The 21,525-nt window shown below is 38.1% G+C and overlaps 2 protein-coding genes and 1 long non-coding RNA gene across 6 annotated transcripts in view; 2 read left to right on the forward strand and 1 right to left on the reverse strand.

The window, feature by feature from the left end:
* The window catches only part of LOC111866724 (calcium-transporting ATPase type 2C member 1), a 100,562-nt gene extending 95,040 nt beyond the window's left edge, over window positions 1-5,522 (forward strand). For all 3 annotated transcript variants that reach the window (XM_023855930.2, XM_023855931.2, XM_023855929.2), the window contains exon 22: window positions 388-5,522. In XM_023855930.2, the coding sequence (XP_023711698.1) occupies window positions 388-509 (122 nt within the window). In that variant the 3' untranslated portion in view covers window positions 510-5,522. The remainder of the gene's footprint in view (window positions 1-387) is intronic.
* A 445-nt stretch (window positions 5,523-5,967) lies between these two features.
* LOC111866728 lies at window positions 5,968-9,831 on the reverse strand. The gene is made up of 2 exons (XR_002843198.2): window positions 9,622-9,831; window positions 5,968-6,739 (listed from the first exon to the last, which is right to left on the reverse strand). It is a non-coding gene; the product is annotated as an uncharacterized LOC111866728 (long non-coding RNA).
* Window positions 9,832-16,386: 6,555 nt separating this feature from the next.
* The window catches only part of LOC111866750 (cyclin-dependent kinase 20), a 113,626-nt gene continuing 108,487 nt past the window's right edge, over window positions 16,387-21,525 (forward strand). Inside the window, exons 1-3 of one of the 2 annotated variants that reach the window (XM_033752388.1) lie at window positions 16,387-16,466; window positions 18,015-18,446; window positions 19,955-20,181. The gene's annotated coding sequence lies outside the window, so the exon portion shown is untranslated. The remainder of the gene's footprint in view (window positions 16,467-18,014; window positions 18,447-19,954; window positions 20,182-21,525) is intronic. The other variant, XM_033752389.1, reaches the window with a different exon arrangement.

A 21,525-nucleotide genomic window follows, 5' to 3' on the forward strand; every position in this document is an offset into this window, starting at 1 on the left:
CATTTTGGAAAAATGGATCTGTTTCCATCAGATAAAAGAGCAGATTGGTCTGTTAGAAATAGCTGCTCTCCATCAGTGGAACCCTCCCTCTCTTTCAGCTGAGGGTGGAAACATATCCATGTTTTGAAATGTGTTCTTTCAGAGTACTGGATGATGGATAAAGTCCAGAGACTCCATAATCCTGAGTGTAGGCACTGCCATCAGAACCCTTTAGAACTGATTTAGAGCAGTAGTGTGTGAGGACAGGAGGTAAGTGTAACTTATGTGGAAGGGTTTATGTTGAACCTGCAGGTTCTGCTACTGGAATCTTACATGGCAGTTGGAGCCCAGTGCAGGCTAGTAGGAGCGGAGAATAGGAAATGTGAGAAAATGGCCATTTGATTTCAGATATCTTGTTCCTGGTGAGCCTGACATCTACTGTGTTCATCATCTCAGAAGTGAAGAAGCTGCTCGAGAGACATCTTGAGAAGCGCCACAAATCCATAAAGTCAGATCTTGACTTCGTATGACAGTTAAGAAAAACCAGGAGTAAGGCCTGTGTTGACTAAGATTTATCTGTTAACAATAGAGATTATTTCTTAATGAAAAAGTCTATCCTGAATATGGGGAAAGGTCTCTTCTGGTACAATAAATAACTATACCAAACTTGGCAGCATTTCTTAATGAAAAACAAGGTACTTTCTAGTGAAACATTTATTTCTGCATTGTGTGCAAAGCCTTGCATCATAATTATGATGTCTTACAAACCGTGTCCAAATAGACTGAAATTATTTAATTATTGACTACACTAACTGATAGCAGAGGCTTATGTTAGACTCTCATAGGCCTAATCACATTGTTTGTAATGTAATGTTGTTCACTTCCTTCTCCAGTCTCTTAGTAGATGATCATGACAAGGAAAAAACTCTCAACAGGCTTACACAAATGCATTGATATCTGTTTTACTGACATACTGTCTGTATTCAATATAAGGTGTAACATGTCTTAAATATTACTGAAGGAAAATGCAATGGAGGATCTGTGATATAAGTATTGCAAGCAACGTGTTGATAATTCTCAAGTACAGTAGTAAATGTGCATACTACTCGTAGAAATTTATGTGGTGAAGCTGACTGTAAATGTCAGCATTCATACTAATGTGATGCTGTGAATTATGGGTTTATACAAGTGTGAATTGTTTCCGGACCGTATGGAAATAGGCTATATAGCCATGTGGGCGTTAAAGTGGAAATTACAGAATAGTATAACAGAATGAATATAGTTAGATACTGGAATTTTAATTGACAAATACAACAAGAAAAATTGAAAAGGACAAATGTAAATAGGTTTAGTTACTGTGTGTATTGCTTAACTCTTAAAATATCATATTTGTAGATTCTTTCAAGGATGATAAAATGTTTCATGTTGTTGACAGATAGTTAACTGAAACAAAGATAATTCATAGGTAGCATTTTTCTGAACTGACTATAGATTTTTTGTTGTTGTTTATGTTGGTTTAGGTACGTAGATGCAACCAGACAGGAAATTTTTACCACCAAACAGTTCTGATGTAGATCTCAGAATCCTTTTCTCTTGGTACATGATGCAATTCTCATTATACATAAGGTACAGTTTCAAGTTGGTTATGTTTCATGTGCACTCTGATGATATTAGAGCCGTTAGTGAACACTCTAGTGCCACTTTGGATGTTCATAGAAATTCTTAGTACTGTTTGAATATTGTTAACTGTTACAGTCTTTTGAGTTTAAAGAGGTGTATTAGACGTGTTTGAACATGGAGCTTCTGGCCTCATCAGTCAATATTTTGAAGTAGTTTGTTCACAGAGAACATCTGCTTTTTCAGTGGGTATTATCTGTTGTGGATAGATAAAATATATTATAGTAATTTTTAACTGTTAATGCAATTATTGATGTTAATCAGATATAAGAGGGTTGTACTTATGTGATCTGGATGTTTAAAAATTTGCTTAGATACTCTTCCCATAACTAAACTTGCACAGTTGGTGTAGAATTATTGAATTACAAGAATTTTTAGAAATGAGCTTTAAAGGACCAAGTTTGATGTCAGAAATTTGAAGAACAAAACTTTCAGACCATGTTGTCGAGGCATTCTTGAGCCATGTTACAGTAGTTTCCTATATATAAAATTAATACATTCACACAGTTTCATTGTTTTCTCTTGTGACACAATTGCTATTATTGTGATAGCATTGTATTTCTTACCATAATGCACCAATGTTTGTTAACTTCATGATAAAATGTAGTTACAGTGATGATTTCAAAGTAATGTTAAGCTAATGCCTTATGAAGTGGAGGTTACTTCTTGTCACACCAGCATTTGTATCACTTAGCATATTGAAGGATTCTTTGAAACGTGGGTAAAGTATGTGTAATAATTTTTAATTTTTCCGTGAACTCATTCATGTGTTCTGATCAGAATTCTAAGTACATTGTATCACATAGTTGTGTAATATTATAAACTCATATCTGCTTGTTTCATATACACAATTTTAAGATTTATTTCTGTGCATCTAAAATTAGAGGTAAAGGACCATACAGCCATGCTCAGATACGTAGTTGTCATACAGCACTTTGTGAGTACACATAGCAGTTCCATGATGAGCACAGTACAGAATGGGATGGAGCTGCTGTACTGAAGTAACAGTTTGATTTAGAATATTGTGCTGTGAATTTTATTATGTTAGAGTTATGTAAGGTGATGATAATCGTATTATCAACATAAGGTTATGTGTATTGGATTTGAGGTTCCACATCAGTAACTATGAAGATTATGGTCTTCTAGGTTGTAACATCACATAGTTCAGATAGGAAAGCACAACATTTTGAAGGAACATATTGCCTCCTTCTTCAGGGTTGAAGAGTAATCCACGACAAGCTTGCCGTCTGCTTCTGCTGGTTTGTTGCTGTCTTACTGTTCGACCCTAAGAGAGAGGAAATATATTCCTCTGAAACATTGAACTGTCACCGAATTACACAGGATTACAACCCAGAAGTTGAACTATTCATAATTTTGCAAACTTTTATAAGTGTTCGTATAACAGTCAAGCTACACACTTGAAAAAAGTGCAGTATGTCAGAAGTATTCAAGGAGGATGAGATGGGCAGGGCATGAAGCATGAATGTAGGAGAAAAGGCATGCATATAGGATATTGGGAAAGCCAGAAAGGAAGAGACCACTAGGAAGACCAAGATGTAGGTGTGTAGGCAATATTAAAATGGATCAAAGAGATATATGATATTTACAGTACAATATGAGAATATGTTTTGTGTTCAGAGGCATAACTTTTTGCCTTGGCATGGTTTCTTCCTTTTGGAATATGGTTTGCGTTTTATTTAGTGTGTATAGACATAAGCTTCAGGGAGACTGTAAACAAATGAAACCACATTTTTATGAAGGGCTAAACATTAGACAAGCTCTTGAAGTTAACTGCAAAGTGTGAACTTCTTATCTCTCTGCCTCTAATTGCTTGAAGACTTCTTCAGATGGCACTCAGTTTGCCCTTGCAGCTACATTTAAATGGTAGCAAGACCCTGCTGTTGCAGGGTTATCTTAGTTTTAGAATTTCTTCTTTATATGAATAAATAAAATGCAGGGAAAGACCACAGCGGAGTCTAAGGCTGCCAAGACAACATATTAGCACAGCATCTCAGATATTTCCAGTTGAACAGGGTGACCAGCCATGTCTCAGTGTTAGTCACTAGTGGCTTATTGAGTGGGCTTGTCATTTTTAATTGCCTAATGTGAATGCTGTACAAAGTTCCATATATGTTATGATAACATATCGCGTGTTTTTCTGTATTCATTTATTTTAATTCTGGTAATGTGTGTTGTTTGCAGTAAACGTTGCAAGCAGTTTCCTTAAAGTTGGAGACTTGGATCATTATATATTGTTTTCTTCACTGAAACAATTTTTTTGGATTACATGGATGATGTGTGCATGATGAGAGTCAAGGATAAAGTGGGAATTTTGTGAGATAAGAGATTCTCACAGCTGTCATTACTATGAAGATGCAATGCCATGTAACCTGTTACACTGTTATCATTCTTTCAGAGGAATGTGCTGCCACCATCTTCAGGGTGGACGATAGTTGCAGTATGTTCTTCTGAAATGCCATTAAGTTACATACCCCCAGCAGAGGGTGAGGTTCATAGTGGGGATTTTGTTTATTTATAGACCTGTTAATGCTCTTCTTAGAAAATGAAGTGAAATTGAGGAAACTAATCTTTCACCAAGTGCTTTGCAAAACAGATCCACAGAAAAGTGTGCACTAGCACCATCTGGTGGGAAGTTTCATCCTGATTCAGTTATGCAATGTGGGAATAAAGAGTGAGATTTCTGAATTGTTTGGTATTGATCATATTTCCAAAACAATGTTGCTCATGCACACATCTTTGTTGATGTTGATGGCCTTCCAGATATTGGCTTGTCCTCAACTGTTCTATCTTCAGGCAACTTACCGATCAACCATCAGACATTGTTATGATGTAGCGTCTTAATGGCAAGAATCATTTTCCTCCAAATATTTGCTGCATATCCACCGTGTAATTGGCTTCACATGTAAACTCAAAAATGCCCAAACTTTTAGGTGCAGAACCTTTTTCACCTATGAATTGTCAGCAAATGGGAACAGAACTAATTTCTCAAGCATGACACAGTGTAATAAGGATTTACTTATTGCAACACATACTGCAAACATAATAATGTTATCAAACTGTACTGCAAAGTAAAGTAATTATATTTGCATTACTGAGTTTAGGCTTCATGGTGGTTGATGTTAATTCAGTTCTTGGGTGGCTATACTGAATGTGAGCAGTATTGCCAACATTTGGAGGTTCATTTTGTCTCCATCTGTAGGGTCAAAATGTGTAGGTTGGGTGGGCCTCTGTGAATATATAGGTTTATAGACATAAGCACACACACACACACACACACACCATACACACTTTGATCCTGAAGATGGAGGGTGTACATGTATATATATGTATGAATTTTGTATCACCCATTTCCATTAGCCTTCAACTTATGTGAGATCTTGTACTTCACTAAGAATGAGAACTCTGAAGAAGGCACCAACTTCATTAGCTGTATAAGTCTGGTCCTTTACCGGAAAGAAACTTCACTTCAGCAGCCTTCATCTCTATGTAGTGTGCTGGGAATGCTGTGTTTTAATGTTCAGAAAAGAAAAAAGAAACATATGTACAGGTACTGGTTTTGCAGATTGTGTAGTTTCATCAGAATAAGCAGAATCCTCTCTCATTCAGGGTGGCGGGAGAATAAATCTGTGAAGACCGTTTTTTGGAGATTGTCCATCATCACAGGTTTTTAAGAACCTATCCATTTCAGAAGTTTCTTTTACTTCCATGTCAAGTAAGAGCATGATTTTAGAGTAGCTCCTTTTGTGACTCCATAGAATAGGTTTCTGTTTACATGGCAATTTAAGTGTGAGCCAATTTCCAAAATGTGGTTAAAAAATATGACGGAGAAAGTAAAAAAAAAAAAAGAAGTCCAAATTGGGAGTTATTTTTGATCCATGTTTCAGATGTCAGGATTTTGCTTTATTGTGTAATTCTGTATGAGTGATTATTAGTCACATAAATGATTATTTCATATTTACGTAAGTTTAACGCCAGTCATGTTTTATTGGGATCATCTGTGATGGTTTGGTTTAGTGCCCATAATGTAGCATCAGTTTCACCTGAATTTTGACATGTCGCTTGTTACTTGTTTTATCTTTACATGCAACGTGAATGCTTGTAGACTGAATGAATGTAAGGTGAAGTAAATATTTTATAAATTTATTGATGGATGGATGGATATAATAAGAACTGATAATGCCAAGGAATATTAGGTTGAGTGAAAGAATGAATGAGTTCACATTTTAATACTTTTACACTCTGAATAGGTTCCGAAGTTGCTTGTTTATGTTTATTCTTGTGATATGTTTACAATTGTCTTTGATACTTCTTGCAGCAGACACTGAGAATGCTAATGAAAGCGCTTTTTTTTTTTTCCACTTGTCTGAATGAGTTATAGGACTATTGTTTTTATTTATTTATTGATATTAATTATTATGGATCATCAGCATTCGTTATCTATATTTTTATGGAGGTTACTTACTATTTGTATATCACAGTGCTCCAATGTGTTATTTTCCATTTTTGTATTTATCATTTCCATTGTGTTGTGGTTACACCAGTTAGCATTCCTGTATGCTTCTCATTTGAAATGTTGGTAAATGTATTTTGAAACATTGTACTAGAAAGAATACACAGCTTCCTCAGTTAATATGGTTCTTTATAAAAGTCAGTGCTTTATTGACCTCATGACCATATTGTGAAAATTACATCCTTTTGCCTCTCTATATTGATCTGCATATTACGCAATCATAACTTTATTTTCAGTACAAGTATTTAATGTATAAAATGGTCACTGTGCAGCGCCATGGTGGTAAGTAATGGACATATGAATACAGCTTATAAGGGACATGTCATTATAATGAGAGAAATTATTGTCACTGTCGATTTCTTAATGAGACGTAATGCATGCAAAAGTTTGCTTAAAACTAAGGCTTGGAAGTGGGAACTTTTGTCATAGCAAGCAAACCCTAACCAGCCATTATTATTTTTCTGAAACTGCACTGGTTGCACTTGCAGTTTTACTTTCCAAGCTGTTTTTAGTTGGCGATCCATGAAGGTACTGCCCGTGCTGTTCTCATATCTAGGAGGAAAGAAAGTCTGAATTAGCAGATTCTGCAAGTACACTCTCGGAATGAAGAGTTTACTGAACTTTGAGATAGAGATGTTTAATGTGTATGTGCAGCCATTATATGATCAGAAGACATCAGCCAACTCCTCATTTGTAGGTTATTTATCTGTGTTATGACTATATATTGTCAGGTGGTAAGATGACCAGTAAAGTGGAAAAGATATGAAAAGAAGTGAGCATAGCTCAGTCAGAATGTTTTCCAGTATGTGTCCTATGGGCTTCTCTTATGGCTGTTATTAAAAAAAAATTAATAACGTCAGTTTCTTCTGAATTGTTTCTGTTATAAAATTATATTGTTTGTGAAATTCATGGTTCTGTCATAATTTCTTAATTTATTTTACAGTCTGAAAGGGCGTATCCTGTTGCCCTCATCAAATGCATTTGTACTAACATATATATTCTCTCGTCAGATCTTATTGTTCATGATTCACTACCAGAAGATATCCACTGTTTAAGGAGTGTCTTATGCTTGCATTCAGGGTGTGCAGAAACTGTAATGGTTTCAAGTTGTTTCATAATTCCTAACACCTTCAGAGCATTTACAGTTTTTACATTCAATTCCTTCTCCGTCTCCTTCCCATACAAAATAATTAAAAGCATTAATTGGTTCCAGTATCCTATGATTAATGCATATCTTCCATGGAATTTGCTTGAGTTATCTTATCTAAGTTATCTAAGCCATATTTTAGGTTTTTTCTCCCCCATATTTGCATCTGGAAAATTTGTATCTATATTATTCAAAATGCATATTGCGTAAATCATCTTAGATTTGGCTAGAAGGACCTGATGATTCATAAACAGCGAAGTTCCTGCTGATCAGTCTCTATTTGTGTAAATGTATGAAACCAGGACAGAACTCACTGGTTCTGTTTGGCTCAGCTCTGTACTGATTCAGGCTCATTTACGTTGTCAATGAAGAGGGTGTTGTAATCCCTTTTCCATGCTGTGAATTGGAGAAGGTATGGTACAATTTTGGGTGCACAAAATTTATGCCTAGTGGAGCAAGTATGGAGGATTTCACACATGTTTTTAAAACCTCAAAACATGTGACTTAAATGTGAAATGGTGAAAATGTTTTCAGGTCCTTTGGATGTTAAACAGCAAGTTTTAAATTTTTAGATACAGACTGTTACGAGGCGCGCGGGAGCATAGTTGCTTGAGGCACTATGCTACAAGCTGGAAGGTTGCAGGTTCAAGTCCCGATGAGGTCATTTGATTTTTTTTAATTGACCTAATCCTTCCAGCTGCACTATGGCCCTGGGGTCGACTCAGCCTCTAACAGAAATGAGTACCAGGAATATTCTTGGGGGTAAAGGGCGGCCAGCGTGTAGGGCTGACAACCTTGCCACTATCTATGAGCCGATTGTCTAAAAATGTGGGAACCTCAACATCTAAGATGGTCTTGGATCAATCTGGCTGAGGATATGGACCAGTGGAGGGCTCTTGTGAACACAGTAATGAACCTTCAGGTTCCATAAAATGTTGGGAAGTTCTTGAGTAGCTACACAATTGGTAACTTCTCAAGAAGGCTACTTTATTAGCTGATCTTCACGCACTGTTGGTCAATAATATTTCAGAAGAATATAATGACGCCATCAAATGGATTGAAGTTGGTATCAGTCTGCAATATTGCATTGTGTCATAACCCAGAAGACCACAGTCTAAATACATTTCATCAACAGAGAATAGACTGACTTAATTACATAAAGTTTTATCTTGAGATAAGACAATTTTGAAGTTTTCAGTGATCAACCTTACAATTTATAATAATATTTTGTGAGTTTCTGTTACAATATTCACTGGCCATGTCGTTTATCCATTGTTTAGCAATTAATTTTTGTTCCAAAACTCCCTTCTTGTCAATTAAAACAAATATTTTTAAATGTGCTGCACAGATAGTTTTGTCTCTCTGACTTAAGTATCACCCTGAACAATAATACTGGGTGACTGTAACATACACACAAGGTTTCTCCATCATATAACAGATCTGTTGTTTTTTAATCCCTGTTTTCTGCTATAAACGGTTTAGTATTAGACCAGTCCGTGATTGGGTGTTGGAATAGAGTAGTCGGTATAGTGACTGGCTACCAGCTGGATGACCGAGGGTTCAGATTTTGAGTCTCATTAGGGTCAAGAATTTTCTATGTTGTCCAGACCAGTTCTGGCGTCCATCCAGCCTCCTATCCAATGGGTACAGGTAAAGTGGCCAGGGCATGAAGCTGACCACTCAACTCCAGCTAGTGTCGAGGTCAAGCAAAGTGTGGATCTATACAGCTACTTCCACATACCCCTTCATGGAGTAGTGCTTAATCAGTTACGCACAGGGCCAACTTTGCCTTACCTTTTCCTTTCTACAATATGCGATCACTTTAATATTTGAAAAGTAATCAAGTTTTATGAATAACTGAGATGAAAACGATGATGATGATACAAATGTTATGTTTCTGTACATTATCCGCCTTCTGGTAAAAGCTACTCAGTTGGGCCCACTCGATAGAGCTAGTCCCTCTCTCCAAGGAGACCGAATCCAGTTTCCAAAAAGTTATTTTGAAATATAAACAGGACTGTGTTTTTAGATAAATCCAGGACGATGAATAATGTGCAGACACATAACATTTGTAACAGAAATGAGTACCAGGAATCTTCCTGAGGGGGTAAAGCCCGACTAGAGCGCAAGTCTGACAACCTTATTACCATCTGTGCACCGATTTTCTAGAACGGTCTAGAAAATGTGTTTTACAGGTTTAGCGTTCCCCCTTTTTTTTCACTAATGTACCATCGTCACAAACTTTTAGATTACAATGATGTTGATATAATGTCAAAATAATACTAACAATAATACAATTCAATTTAATTCTTGTTTATTTGAGTGCTAACTCAACAGCCAAAGGGCCAATTAGTGAGCACCAGTACAGGAAAGAAAAAATAACACACAAAGTACAAAACGAGGCACTTTGTAACTTAAAGGCATTGTCATTTTCTGACACTATAAAACGCAATCAAACAGTATGCATGTCAAATTCTGAGAATTGCTTCATTTGCCATCTTTGTAGAAGGGGAAGTGGGCACTGCGCAGTTGAGCAACACCGCGTTCTATGCGCAGCTCCCGCTCTTTCCATTCCAGAACATTCCGGAATGTTCCGGAACTTCCGGAATCGAGATTGCACGCGGTGAAATCGCCGTTGGTTTGACTAGTTAGTGAAGTTGTACCCTAGAAGAGCAGTGTGCGGAGCAGAAACATTTTGTGATGAGTATGAAGACGAAGCTGGAGTTACTTACGAAATTTGAGAAAGGTGTTTACTTCAAAAGATAACATGAAGAGTTTGGGGCAAGTATATTCGCCATACAAGTTACTAGGAATAACTGCGCATGTTCTGTGACTAACGCAATGGGGTAGAGACCTTTTTGAAAATCCACCAGTTTCCTAATTACTCTAGAGTCTATCAACATTTTACCGAACCCGAAGGTTCATTATCGTGCCCGCCACTGGTCCCTATCCTGATCCAGATTAATCCATCCCATACCACTGCATCCAATTTTTCGAAGATACGTCTCAGTATTATAATCTCACCAACATCCAGGTCGTCTCAGTTGTCTCTTATTCTGGGTTTCCACCGAAACCCCGTGTGCTTTCCTGTACGACGCCGTGTTTGCTGCATGCTCCGCCTGTCTCATTCTTTACTTGAGCATTTCAGTTATATATGGCAAAGAGTGCTAGTTACGAAGCCACGTGTTATGCAGTTTTCTCTAACCTGTCAGTTCTTTCATGTTCGAACTAAATATTCGTCTCAGCAGCCAGTACGCAAAACACCCCCAATCTTTTAAGCTCCTTCAATGTTAGAGATCAAGTTTGACACCCAAACAGAATAACTGGCGAAATTATGGTTTTCTGTTTTATGCTGTTGGGCAACACTAGAATCTGAGCTCAGTGATAGCAAGCAATTAGTGGGTTTCATCCGCTCTTAATTTACTCATGAATACGATTATGATTTATAATGTTATTGCCCAATATCCAAACTTGGCCCCATTTTGAAAGGATCCTTTAGCTATCTTCGTGTTATGATTTTGTCCCGCATTCTGGTGATGAGAAAGCAACAGATATATAAGTTTTCTCTGTTTTTTCTAAGGTCTTGTTTAGTATTATCCTCTCATTTATGTCTAGGTCTTCTAAGTGGGGGTTTCCTTTTGGCTTTCCCACCATGATCTATAGGCATTCCAACAACCCAATGCATGCTGTATGCCCTATCCATCTCATCCTCCTTGGCTTGATTATGTTTGGCAAAGAGTACAAGCTGTGAAGCTCCTCATTATACAGTTTTCTCCAAGCTGCTAGCATTTCATTCTTCAGTTTAAATATTCTGTGCCAACCACGAGAGACAGTAAAGGAGTAATTTTTTTTAATTCACTTTGTGGGAGGTGGAGTCCAGCTGGGTCCACTTGGCGCGGTAGCCACTGATTGGCCTATTCATTCATTCATTCATTCATTCATTTATTTCGTGTCCATGGATCATTATACATGATATAAGACATGTCGGTCTTGTGTAGTTATAGTATAAAGTTTCATGATGTTACTATTGGGGGGGGGCTGCATGTGAAGCATGCAGTGCAACGTGGAATTTGGGTACCAACTCAGCATTTGCTCTGGGACCAAGGAAAACCACGGAAAACCTTGATCGAATTGGCCGGTCACAAGACCTCCCAGATACACTGGTTTCTAGCAGCACCACTCCCACCGCCTCGGCTCCATATCCCATAGTCCCTGCTGTGTTTTCTCCAGCACATGGCGTCTTGTTTCCTGCAAGAAGAGAGTAACGCAGTATACACTCCTAGTGTGTGTTAAGCTAAGCTCAATTGTTCTTACTTTTAAATTATTATATGATCCTAATGTGAACTAAGTCTTGTGCACATAGGAGAGGAACTCATCTATGCTATAAAAGCAATGTTTTAATAGAAATGTTTTCAAAGTAATTTTAAATTTACATAATGCTGGTATCTCTTTAATGTATTGCGGTAGGTGGTTTAGAAGACGAAGACCAAGATTATTGAAATTGTTTTTACACAAGCTTGTATTGCATGGAACAATGTATAAGTCCTCTTTCCTTCTTGTATTATATGAGTGTACATTTGCATTGGTTATGAAGGTATTCGAGTTGGATTTCATGTAAACTAGTGTTTCATATATATAGAGGCATGGTAGAGGTAATACGTGTAGTGATTTGAAATACTGTTTGCAGCTAGTAGTTTTGGTTACCTGCATTATGGCTCTCTTTTGTAACTTAAAAATCGACTCTGCGTTTGATGAATGACCCCAAAATATCCATATGATAACAAGGATTGAAAGTATGCATGGTATAGAGTGCGAACAGTCTCAATCCCTAGCACTCTGCTGACTATTCATAGGGCAAAACATATTTTACATAACTTGTTTGCTAGCTTTTGAGTATGTGTAGACCACTTTAAATTCTTGTCTAGCCATATTCCCAAAAATTTGTGTATTCCACATTATTGATTTCTTTGCCATAAAATTTTATTGACGGGTATTCTAGGTACATATTCTGAGTGTGATGGAAGGATATTGCTACCGTTTTCTCTATATTAATAATTAACTTATTCCTTTCGAACCACTGCTCCGGGTGATTATGATGATGGAGAATTTGGTGGAATGAAGATTGGCAGGGGAAACTGAAGTACTTGGAGAAAACCCACCACAGCGCCACTGTCCACCACAAATCCCACTTGACCAGACCTGAGATTGAAGCTAGGCCTCCATGGTGGGAAGCCAGCGACTATGAGTATGAGGGGTGAGCCATAAAACTGGCCCTAGCACTGCAACCTTCAAAACCCTTTATTAATCCTACACTTTGAATGAAATGTAGAACTTTCTTTATGGGGGCATCATAAAAGTCACTTGGTTCCGTGAAGAATTGACCCAGGTGGTGATATCTTAAATAAGCTATAGCCTCATAATTACATAAGGTGTGTGTGGCTGATTCATCTTCTTGTAGGCACCTCTCACAAATTGGGTCCTCTGTCAGTCCTAGTTTGGAAAGGTGCCCTTTCAGTTGGCAGTGTCCAGTAAGTAATCCTACCGCCCATCTGAGTTGATCTCTGTTTAATTTTAACAGGTCCCTTGTTCTTTTGGCAGAGGGTCCTGATATAAATCCTTTTGTCTGTCTTGAGTCCAGTTATGGAATCCCAGTGTTTTTTTTTTTTTTGTGATTTCTGTTAGTCCAGTCCCTGGTCGCTTTCTTGGGAACTCCAATTGAGATGCTGCAAGCTGGTTCAGGTCCTGTGAACTGTTGTTCAGATCCTGTTCTTGCCAGCTGATCTGCAGTTTCATTCCCTGCAGTACTCTCCTACAGAGATGCCGCAAGTTGGTTCAAGTCCTATGAACAGGTGTTCAGATCCTGTTCTTGCCAGTTGTCTGCGGTTTCATTCCCTACAGTACCCTCATGACCTGGCACTCATATCAGTTGTACTTTGTTGTGTCTGGCCAGTTGTATGAGTGATTGGTGGCGGTCCCAAACCAATTTTGAAGTGATTTGGTGTGTACCAAGTGCTTTAATTGCAGCTTGACTGTCTGATAGAATATAGATATTCCTATTTCTATAGTTCATATCTAAATTCTCAACTGCGCATGCCTTAATGGCATACACATCTGCCTGGAATACTGTTGTGTACTGACCGAGGCTGAAGGTATGCTTCAGCATCGTTCCATCACAATGCACCCCCTCTCCAGTGCCTTTATTTGTCTTGGAACCATCTGTATACCAGATTAGTCCCCCCTTTCTCTCGGGTTGAAACCCCTCTTTCCATTCACTTCTATCAGGAAAGCTGATTGTGAAGGCTCTATCATAAACATGTTTCGGTAGCATTTTATCAGATCCCATCTGTAGGGTGGGTTCTTTTTTCATGTCCCGAGTCATGTATGCATGTCCAAAACCTTTGGATTTAGGTCTCCATTGATCATTGCAGCGTAATCTGTAATTTCCTAACTTGGCCTCTGCTTCCATCTACAAATGCAGTGTAGGGAGTCTAGTAGGATTTCCGTTGCAGCTGTTGGAGCTATTCTCATTGCTCCTGTAATTCCCAAGCAGGCTGTCCTTTGCAGTTTGCTAAGTTCTGCCTGACTTCTCTTGAGTTTAACTCTAGGCCACCATATGGTGGAGGCATAGGTGATTATGGGTCTTACCACTGCAATGTATATCCAGTATACCACCTTTGGTGTCAGTCCGCAAGTCTTCCCAAACATGCCTCTGCATGTCCAGAAGGCTTTATAGGTCTTGTTAATAGCTTTTTCCAGCTGTTGTTTCCATGTAAGTACCTTGTCTAATGTTAATCCAAGGTACTTGACTTCACTGGATAGCCAGATCACTTTCCTGAAGAGGATTGGTTCTTTGAGCCCCTTTATATCCATCTTCCTAGTAAAGGGTACAAACAATCTTGTTTGGATTGATAGACAAGTGTGTCCTTTCGCACCACTGTTGAACTGTATACAGGGCTGTTTGTAAGACCTCTGATACAGTGTGTGGGAATTTCCCATTAATTATGATTGCTATACATCAGCATGTCCTACTGTGAATTGGCCTGTACTTTTGAGCTCCCAAAGATCATCCACTACCAGGCTCCACAGGAGAGGGGAAAGAACGCCTCCCTGCGGACACCCTCTCGCCACAGATGCTCTCAGGGTCTTTACAGTCAGTGTAGCACTTATATTCCTGCTTTCCAGCATGGCACAGATCCATCTGCATATTGTGGGCTCAATGCCATACCCCTCAGCAACCTCTTATTGTATCAAAGGAGGTTCTGTCAAAGGCTCCCTCTACGTCAAGGAATGCTCCAAGGGCAGTATCTTTGTGTTCAGTAGCATTCTCTATGTGTGTTACTACATTATGCAATGGCGTTTCAGTAGATTTACCTATTTGGTAAGCATGTTGGCTTCGGTGCAGAGGATCCGTTTTCAACGCACTGTCCCTAATATGTCTTATCTACCACTTTCTCAAGTGACTAACTGCTTGAGCTAAGGCGCGGCCTGTTAATGGAGTAATTGTTTGATAATCTTCATCCTGCAGTCAGTATGTTGTAATCATATTATAAAGCTGTTTAAGCCAACACTGAAAAAGTATGTCTTGTCTCACCCCTTCTACTCTCTACAAGATTTTTTTTTTCCTTGGCACTACAGCCCCAGTGGGCCTAGGCCTACCTCCATGAACTTCTCTGTTTCGGTTTTTCTAGATCTTAGACATTCGGTAGGACTCCTTGGGCGGGTGATCAGCTCGTTGCAAGGCCTCTACCCGTACACAAACACAGAAAAATGCACACAAACATCCATGCCCTGAGTGGGATTCGAACCCATGATCCTGGCTTCCGAGCAAGCAAAGACAGTGCACGCCTTAGACCACTCGGCTACCGTGACCAGCCTACAAGAATTTACCATAACCAAAAAGTTTCTGTTGTAAATACATATGAATAACGATGATAATGGCTCTGTTTTATAATTATTTTGGTGTAATTCAGTATTGAAAGAGATGTATGTAAATGTGTGTTTCAAGAAGTATATGTATTTGTAGTATGATATGTTCTGGATTCAAGTATGTATAAGGATGGATTAGAGAGCTTGGGTGGCCAGGGTTCATTCCCAGGAGCAAGAGATTTTTCTCATCTGTACCTCATCCAAGCTGGCTCTGGAGACCACCCAATCCCTGGTACACTGGGTACTGTGGGGTGGGTGTAGTGGCTGGAGTGTTTCAATCTTAGTGCTGAGGTCAGGATTGGTGGAGCTGTATCACCTCTGTCCCATATGCCTGCATGGCGCTGTGCTTAATTAAGTACAGGAACAATGTTACCTGACATACTTGGCTTAGGCCAGCGAAGGATTTTTGAAATTCAATTAAATTCTATTTTTTCCTCTTCACTAGAATTGGTAGATGAGGTCTGCTCTGTGTACATTTATCAAAAGATAGCTGAACTAGGATATTTGGATCATTTTGTCCAGGTTATGAACATAGCTGTTAAATGCCAGGGGAAACTGTAAAAAGAGGTATGAAATATAAAAATATTTAAGTCAGCTAAAAAATGAAATATGGGATGATGTTTACTTACATACAGTTCCTTTTTAACCAGTTATTGCCAGTATTTTGAAAGTATCTTTCCCTTAAAAATTCTCTGAAATCAAAGGTATCAAATCAGGATGCTTAATGAAAAGGATAAAAGTATTGGGACAGAGGCTGTGGTTGTTAGGTTTGTTAAAGAAAAAGTTGTCTATGTCCAGTGAAACATTGAACTATATAAAGAAATATCAAATTACTTACAAGAAAATGATATTGGAAGCATGGAATAGAGAAAATGACAGAATTATTTCAAGTTCAGCGAGCCATACCAAGGCATTAATGCAAATAATAATAAAGGAATCAGGGAATTTTGAAAAAACAAGTTAGAACATTTCTCTAAAATTATGCTCAATGATAGTTAACAGATCCACATTACATATCAGTTTAATGCTTTTTTCATAGAAAATGTGGATAAGGATGAGGATTATAAATTTGGTTATGACACTCAGTAATAAAGTATTAATCTATAATTCCATGTTTCTTGCTTCAGTTACTGAAGATGAGGTATTAAATGTACCCACTAAACTAAAAGGTAAATTTTCAGCTGGCAGGGATGAAATACCTGAAAGGTTAGTAAAAGAAAATATTCGGTATAACAATAAACCACCTTTGTATTTATCAATTCATTATGTTCTGGAACCTTTTCAAATTTGACAAAGGATGCGAAAGTTCAGCCTTTTTACAAAAATAGTGGGAAACAGGAAGTATCCTATTATAGACTAATTTCCATTTTGCCAGTTTTTCCAAAATTCTTGAAATATTAATACATAAAAGAGAACTGCCCTTAAACGAGGCTCAAAATGGCATCAGAGAGAAGAAATCTACCAATACAGCAACACAAACCTTCATAGAGGATATCCAGAAAGCATTAGATAATAAGCTGTTAGTTGTGGACATATTTTTAGATTTAACTGATCTGCCCCAAGCAATTCAAGAAGCTAAGATGGTGTGATTCATGGATGACACAAATATCTCATTGTTAAAAGAGAAATCAGTAAAAATCATGAAACAATTAGAAAACTTGTTCCTAACAAATAATCTTAGAATAAATACTAGAAAGACTAAAGCAGTACTATTTCAGGGAAGAGGGTCTACTCATTGACCCATTCTGTATTTAAGAAACATAAATACTAAAATAGGAAATTAGGTTCTGCTGTTTTGATAGTAAACATCAGTACACTACTGAGTGGGAACCTCAGCAGAAGGTTAAACTAAAAATGGATCAATAGTGAGAACTGACATAGACAGAAGTATGACAATTCAGGTCCAGTCTCAACTAGTGAAGCTTTTTACACACTTTCTGGTTTATACTGTGGCCATTATTGTGATCGTGCCATGGGCTACAGTTACAAATGGCTGTAAGTTGAGATATTCACTGGTGTCATAATTGGACATAGTTGCAATAACAGAAGTATCCACAACACAATATGGAAAAACCTTTGAGTGGGAAATTCACCATTTCTTGCTTAAAATGTTGAAAGCAAATTTGACATACCTTCTTGCTCTGTGTTCATGATAATTAAATGCCTTCTTTTTTATGGGGAGATTATACCCACCGAAAGGGTGGAGTAAGTTATCGCTTAATGGAAATGCTTCACCTACCAAAATCATCCAGGTACACTTGGGCTCTCAAATTTTTCCAGTGGCTTTGGACATGGCAGTTGTAATGAATTCTCATGTAATGATTTCCAAAATGAAGAGTTGTTGAAAATGGTTGGATCTTAATCTCCATTGTCGATTACATCCTTAATTGGAATCTGCTTCTGCAGTAGTTCAATGGAGTTTCAGTCTTTGTAGTTAAAATGCATTGAGCCTCTGTTTATGGTTTTATTATCCTTATATACTTGTCATCAGTAGCTCCAAAACATGGCATGAAATTGAGTTTCCTGCCAAAATCTGCTTCTACTTCCAATGTTTTTTCAGTAGGTTTAGGTACACATTTTTGGTGAAATAGTATGAAAATGTTAGCGCAGACACATCTTGTCATCTCGTATATTGTCTGCGTGCCCAGTCTGTAGATGTAATGTAGACCTATAAATATGCACCGCTCGCTGAATATCTGCAGTAGGAGATAAATTAACAGAAATTATAAATTGATTGCTATTTATTTTTCACAGGCAAGTTCATAGTCAAAAACTGAGCAGTGTAAAGGACAGTTGGAAGCAGTGGAGCAGCAGGATCAGTGAGGAGACAAAGTCTGGTGCTGCTGCAAAATCTAGATAAAAATACATATTTAGTGGTCAGCTCCTTTTTTTTAATGAAGGTGGCAAGTTATAAGGGAAGTGAATGTGGTTTGACACAAAACACTTAAAAAAGAACTAGCCAAAGTGCAACTCAGAATGAAGAACCAAGTTCCCCAACAGCTAGTGAAGTAATTCATAGTGGCATTTCACAGTGGTCATATAGGGCCAGCAACAGGCTGCAATGAGAAAGTGACCAATAATCAGCATTTCATTATTCCAAGTCGAGTAACAGCTCCATTGTCATCACTGAGGACTGAAATGCAGATGATATGTGATTTTGATACTCAGTTTGTTCAACATTATCAGGTAATACCAATGCAGGCTTTGAGTTCTTCAGTGAATAAATTTTGAGTATGAGTTTTATACATCTTCATAATACAGTGGAACCTCACTTAACAAGCACCTCTCATAACATGTAATTCGTAATTCGCATAACGAGCAAAACAAATTGTAAAAAAAAAGGACTCACTTAACCAGTGACGTTTTGCATAACGAGTGATGAGAAGGGAGGTCCCAGATTGTGCGCTTGCTATATCAGTCTGTGTTTAGCACTCGTTTCCAGTAGCATCTTAGTGTCGCTTGTGATCACACATTTTTCCAAACTTGTGTTCAGACATATTATTTGTGATATTTTTTGTGCAAAGTTTAATAACCCTTGTAAAAATGTCCCCAAAGAAAAAGCCACAACAAGACAGCCACAAGAGAATAAAAATAACCTTAGAATTGAAACGTAAAATCATTGAAAAGCGAGAACGAGGTGTAAGCGTGGCTGATCTAGCACGCACATACAATCGGTCTACATCAACGATTTGCACTATCCTCAAGAACAAGGACAAGATTAAGGAGATAGATGCTTCAAAGGGAGTGACAAGAATATCTGCGCAACGGTTACGTGTTCTCGACGATGTTGAAAGGTTGCTCCTTATATGGATAAACGAAAAGCAGTTGCAAGGTGACACTATTAATGAGAACATCATTTGTGAGAAGGCGAAAGTGATGTTCGCCGACCTCGTTAAGAAGACACCAGGATCATCAATGGCCAAAGAAGGAGCATTTAAGGGAAGCCGTGGGTGGTTCGAGAAGTTTAAGAGAAGAACCGGCATCCACAGGGTTGTAGGGTACAGTGAAGCAGCAAGCTCTGACACGAAGGCAGCCGAGAACTTCATCGGCGACTTCAAGAGTTTGTCAGAGGAGGGGGAGGAGGAGGTAACAGCAAAGCAACAATCTTCTGGTGCAATAAGAGAAATGCTGAATGCATGGGAAACTGTTGCATCATACATTGAGAAGCATCACCCTAATAAGGCAGTGGCTATGCGCGCTACAAATTTATTTAATGATAATGTTGTGTCACATTTTCACCAAATTTTGAAACATCGGCAAAAACAAATGTCTCTAGACAGCTTTCTGGTAAAAGAAGAATTAGATATATCATAAATAATAAACTAATTATTTCGATTTTTTTTCTGCAAATCGAATTTGCGTTCCACATTGGTTCATTCCTCATAGAAGAAAAGATGAAGATGATTCATGCTCCTTAACAATTTTCTTTGAATAAACGTTATACATAAAATGTTTTGAGTATTTTTTTCGCCATGGAACGCATTATCGTATTTTACATTAATTTGTATGGGAAAAATTGTTTCACTTAACAAGTGTTTCGCATTACGAGTAAGATTCTGGAACGAATTATGCTTGTTAAGTGAGGTTCCACTGTATTAATATGAATTATTGTAAATCTCTGGCTTTGGCCAGCAAAGGACAACTGTAGATTGAGGACATTGGAAGTGTAGAGTTTCCTTTGTGAATGTGGTCAGGTCTGCATTGGACAGATGGCCTCTTCAACTAACAAGAGCACAATTGGCATGTCTGGCTACAGCATCCAGACAAGTCATGGCAGAGCACAGTATGAACTTATGACACCATGTCTAAGCAACACCAAGATCCCCTCCATGCCCACATAACATGGATTGCATCATCAAGGAGGTGATTGAGATTGAGCTCCGGCCCACTGGTATGAACAGGGAGGATGGCTTCTGCCTAAGTAAGTAACATATACCTCTCATGGCCATTATTAGTTATCCTTGTCTCATGCTGGTTGTCTTTGATGTCCGAGACAGCCAGTGGGACCTGGCGAGTTGTCTTGCAGTTTCCTCCTGATTCCTGTATAAACCTAAGCTTTCTGCATCCTCCATGGGTTTCTTCAACCCTGAAGATGGAAGTGACATATTCTTCTGTAACAGTTAACTTCAGCTGTGTACAGGGTGTTATATCCCACAAAATAGAAGTCTTCATAACCATTGTTGTGAGAACCTCAAATCATTCAGTTTTATTTGATTTTTATGGAACCCATAAATATTTTTTATTTAATGAATATATATATATATATATATATATATATGAATATATATATATATATACATATATATATATATGAATATATATATATATATATATATACATATACACACACATACATGCCGCCATCTGGCTCTACAGCCCTTTGTGGGCCTTAGCCTCCTGCACCAGCAGCCTCCAAGCTTCTCTGTCCATTGCAGTGGATCTCCAATCTTTAACTTTCAATATCCAAAGGTCTTCTCTGACATCAAACTACCTCAATTTTGGTCTTATATATATATATATATATATATATACACATACAGGGTGTTTCACGACCTTAGGGCATAACTGCAGGAGGTGATTTCCTAGGTCTTTGTGATCAAAAAAGTTCATATAAACATGTGTCCGATTTTGGACGGTTACAGAGTTAGACCGTTTTTTCATTCCCATACACGCCCTCTTGTGAACCAAATCTGTCATCTGGCAGGTTGCTATTTTTAGCCAGCTACAGACAGAGCGTTCTCGTTATCTCGACACTGGAGAGGTACCTAAGGCGTGGTGGGTTGGTATGTCCAGTGCAGTTCACAACCGAGAAGCAACCCGTGTTGCGGCTGGCGGTGGCATTTTCGAAAATCAGCTTTAAGCACCAACAAATTCAAAGTAAAGGTAATTTCCCCATCACTTCATCTCCCTTGGGTACAAATATTCTCCCAGTTCTCAAACACCCTCAGTCTTTGTTCCTCCCTCAATGTCACAGACCAAGTTTCACACCCATACAGAACCACAGGAAAAATTATATTTTTGTGTATTCTGATTTTTATATTTTTAGACAGCAGACGAGAAGGCAGAAGGTTCTGGAATGAATGGTAGCAGGCATTACCTGAATTCAGTCTCCTCTTAATTTTGTCCTGAATCAGGTTTTGATTTGTTACTGCTCTTACCACATATTTGAACTGTGACACATTTGCAGAGGTTCTGTTAACTATCTTTATGTCATGATTTTGCCTTGCATTTTGGTGGAAAGACAGCAACATATACTTAGTCTTCT

This window comes from Cryptotermes secundus, unplaced genomic scaffold (assembly GCF_002891405.2).
Source record: "Cryptotermes secundus unplaced genomic scaffold, Csec_1.0 scaffold213, whole genome shotgun sequence".
Lineage (NCBI taxonomy): Eukaryota > Metazoa > Arthropoda > Insecta > Blattodea > Kalotermitidae > Cryptotermes > Cryptotermes secundus.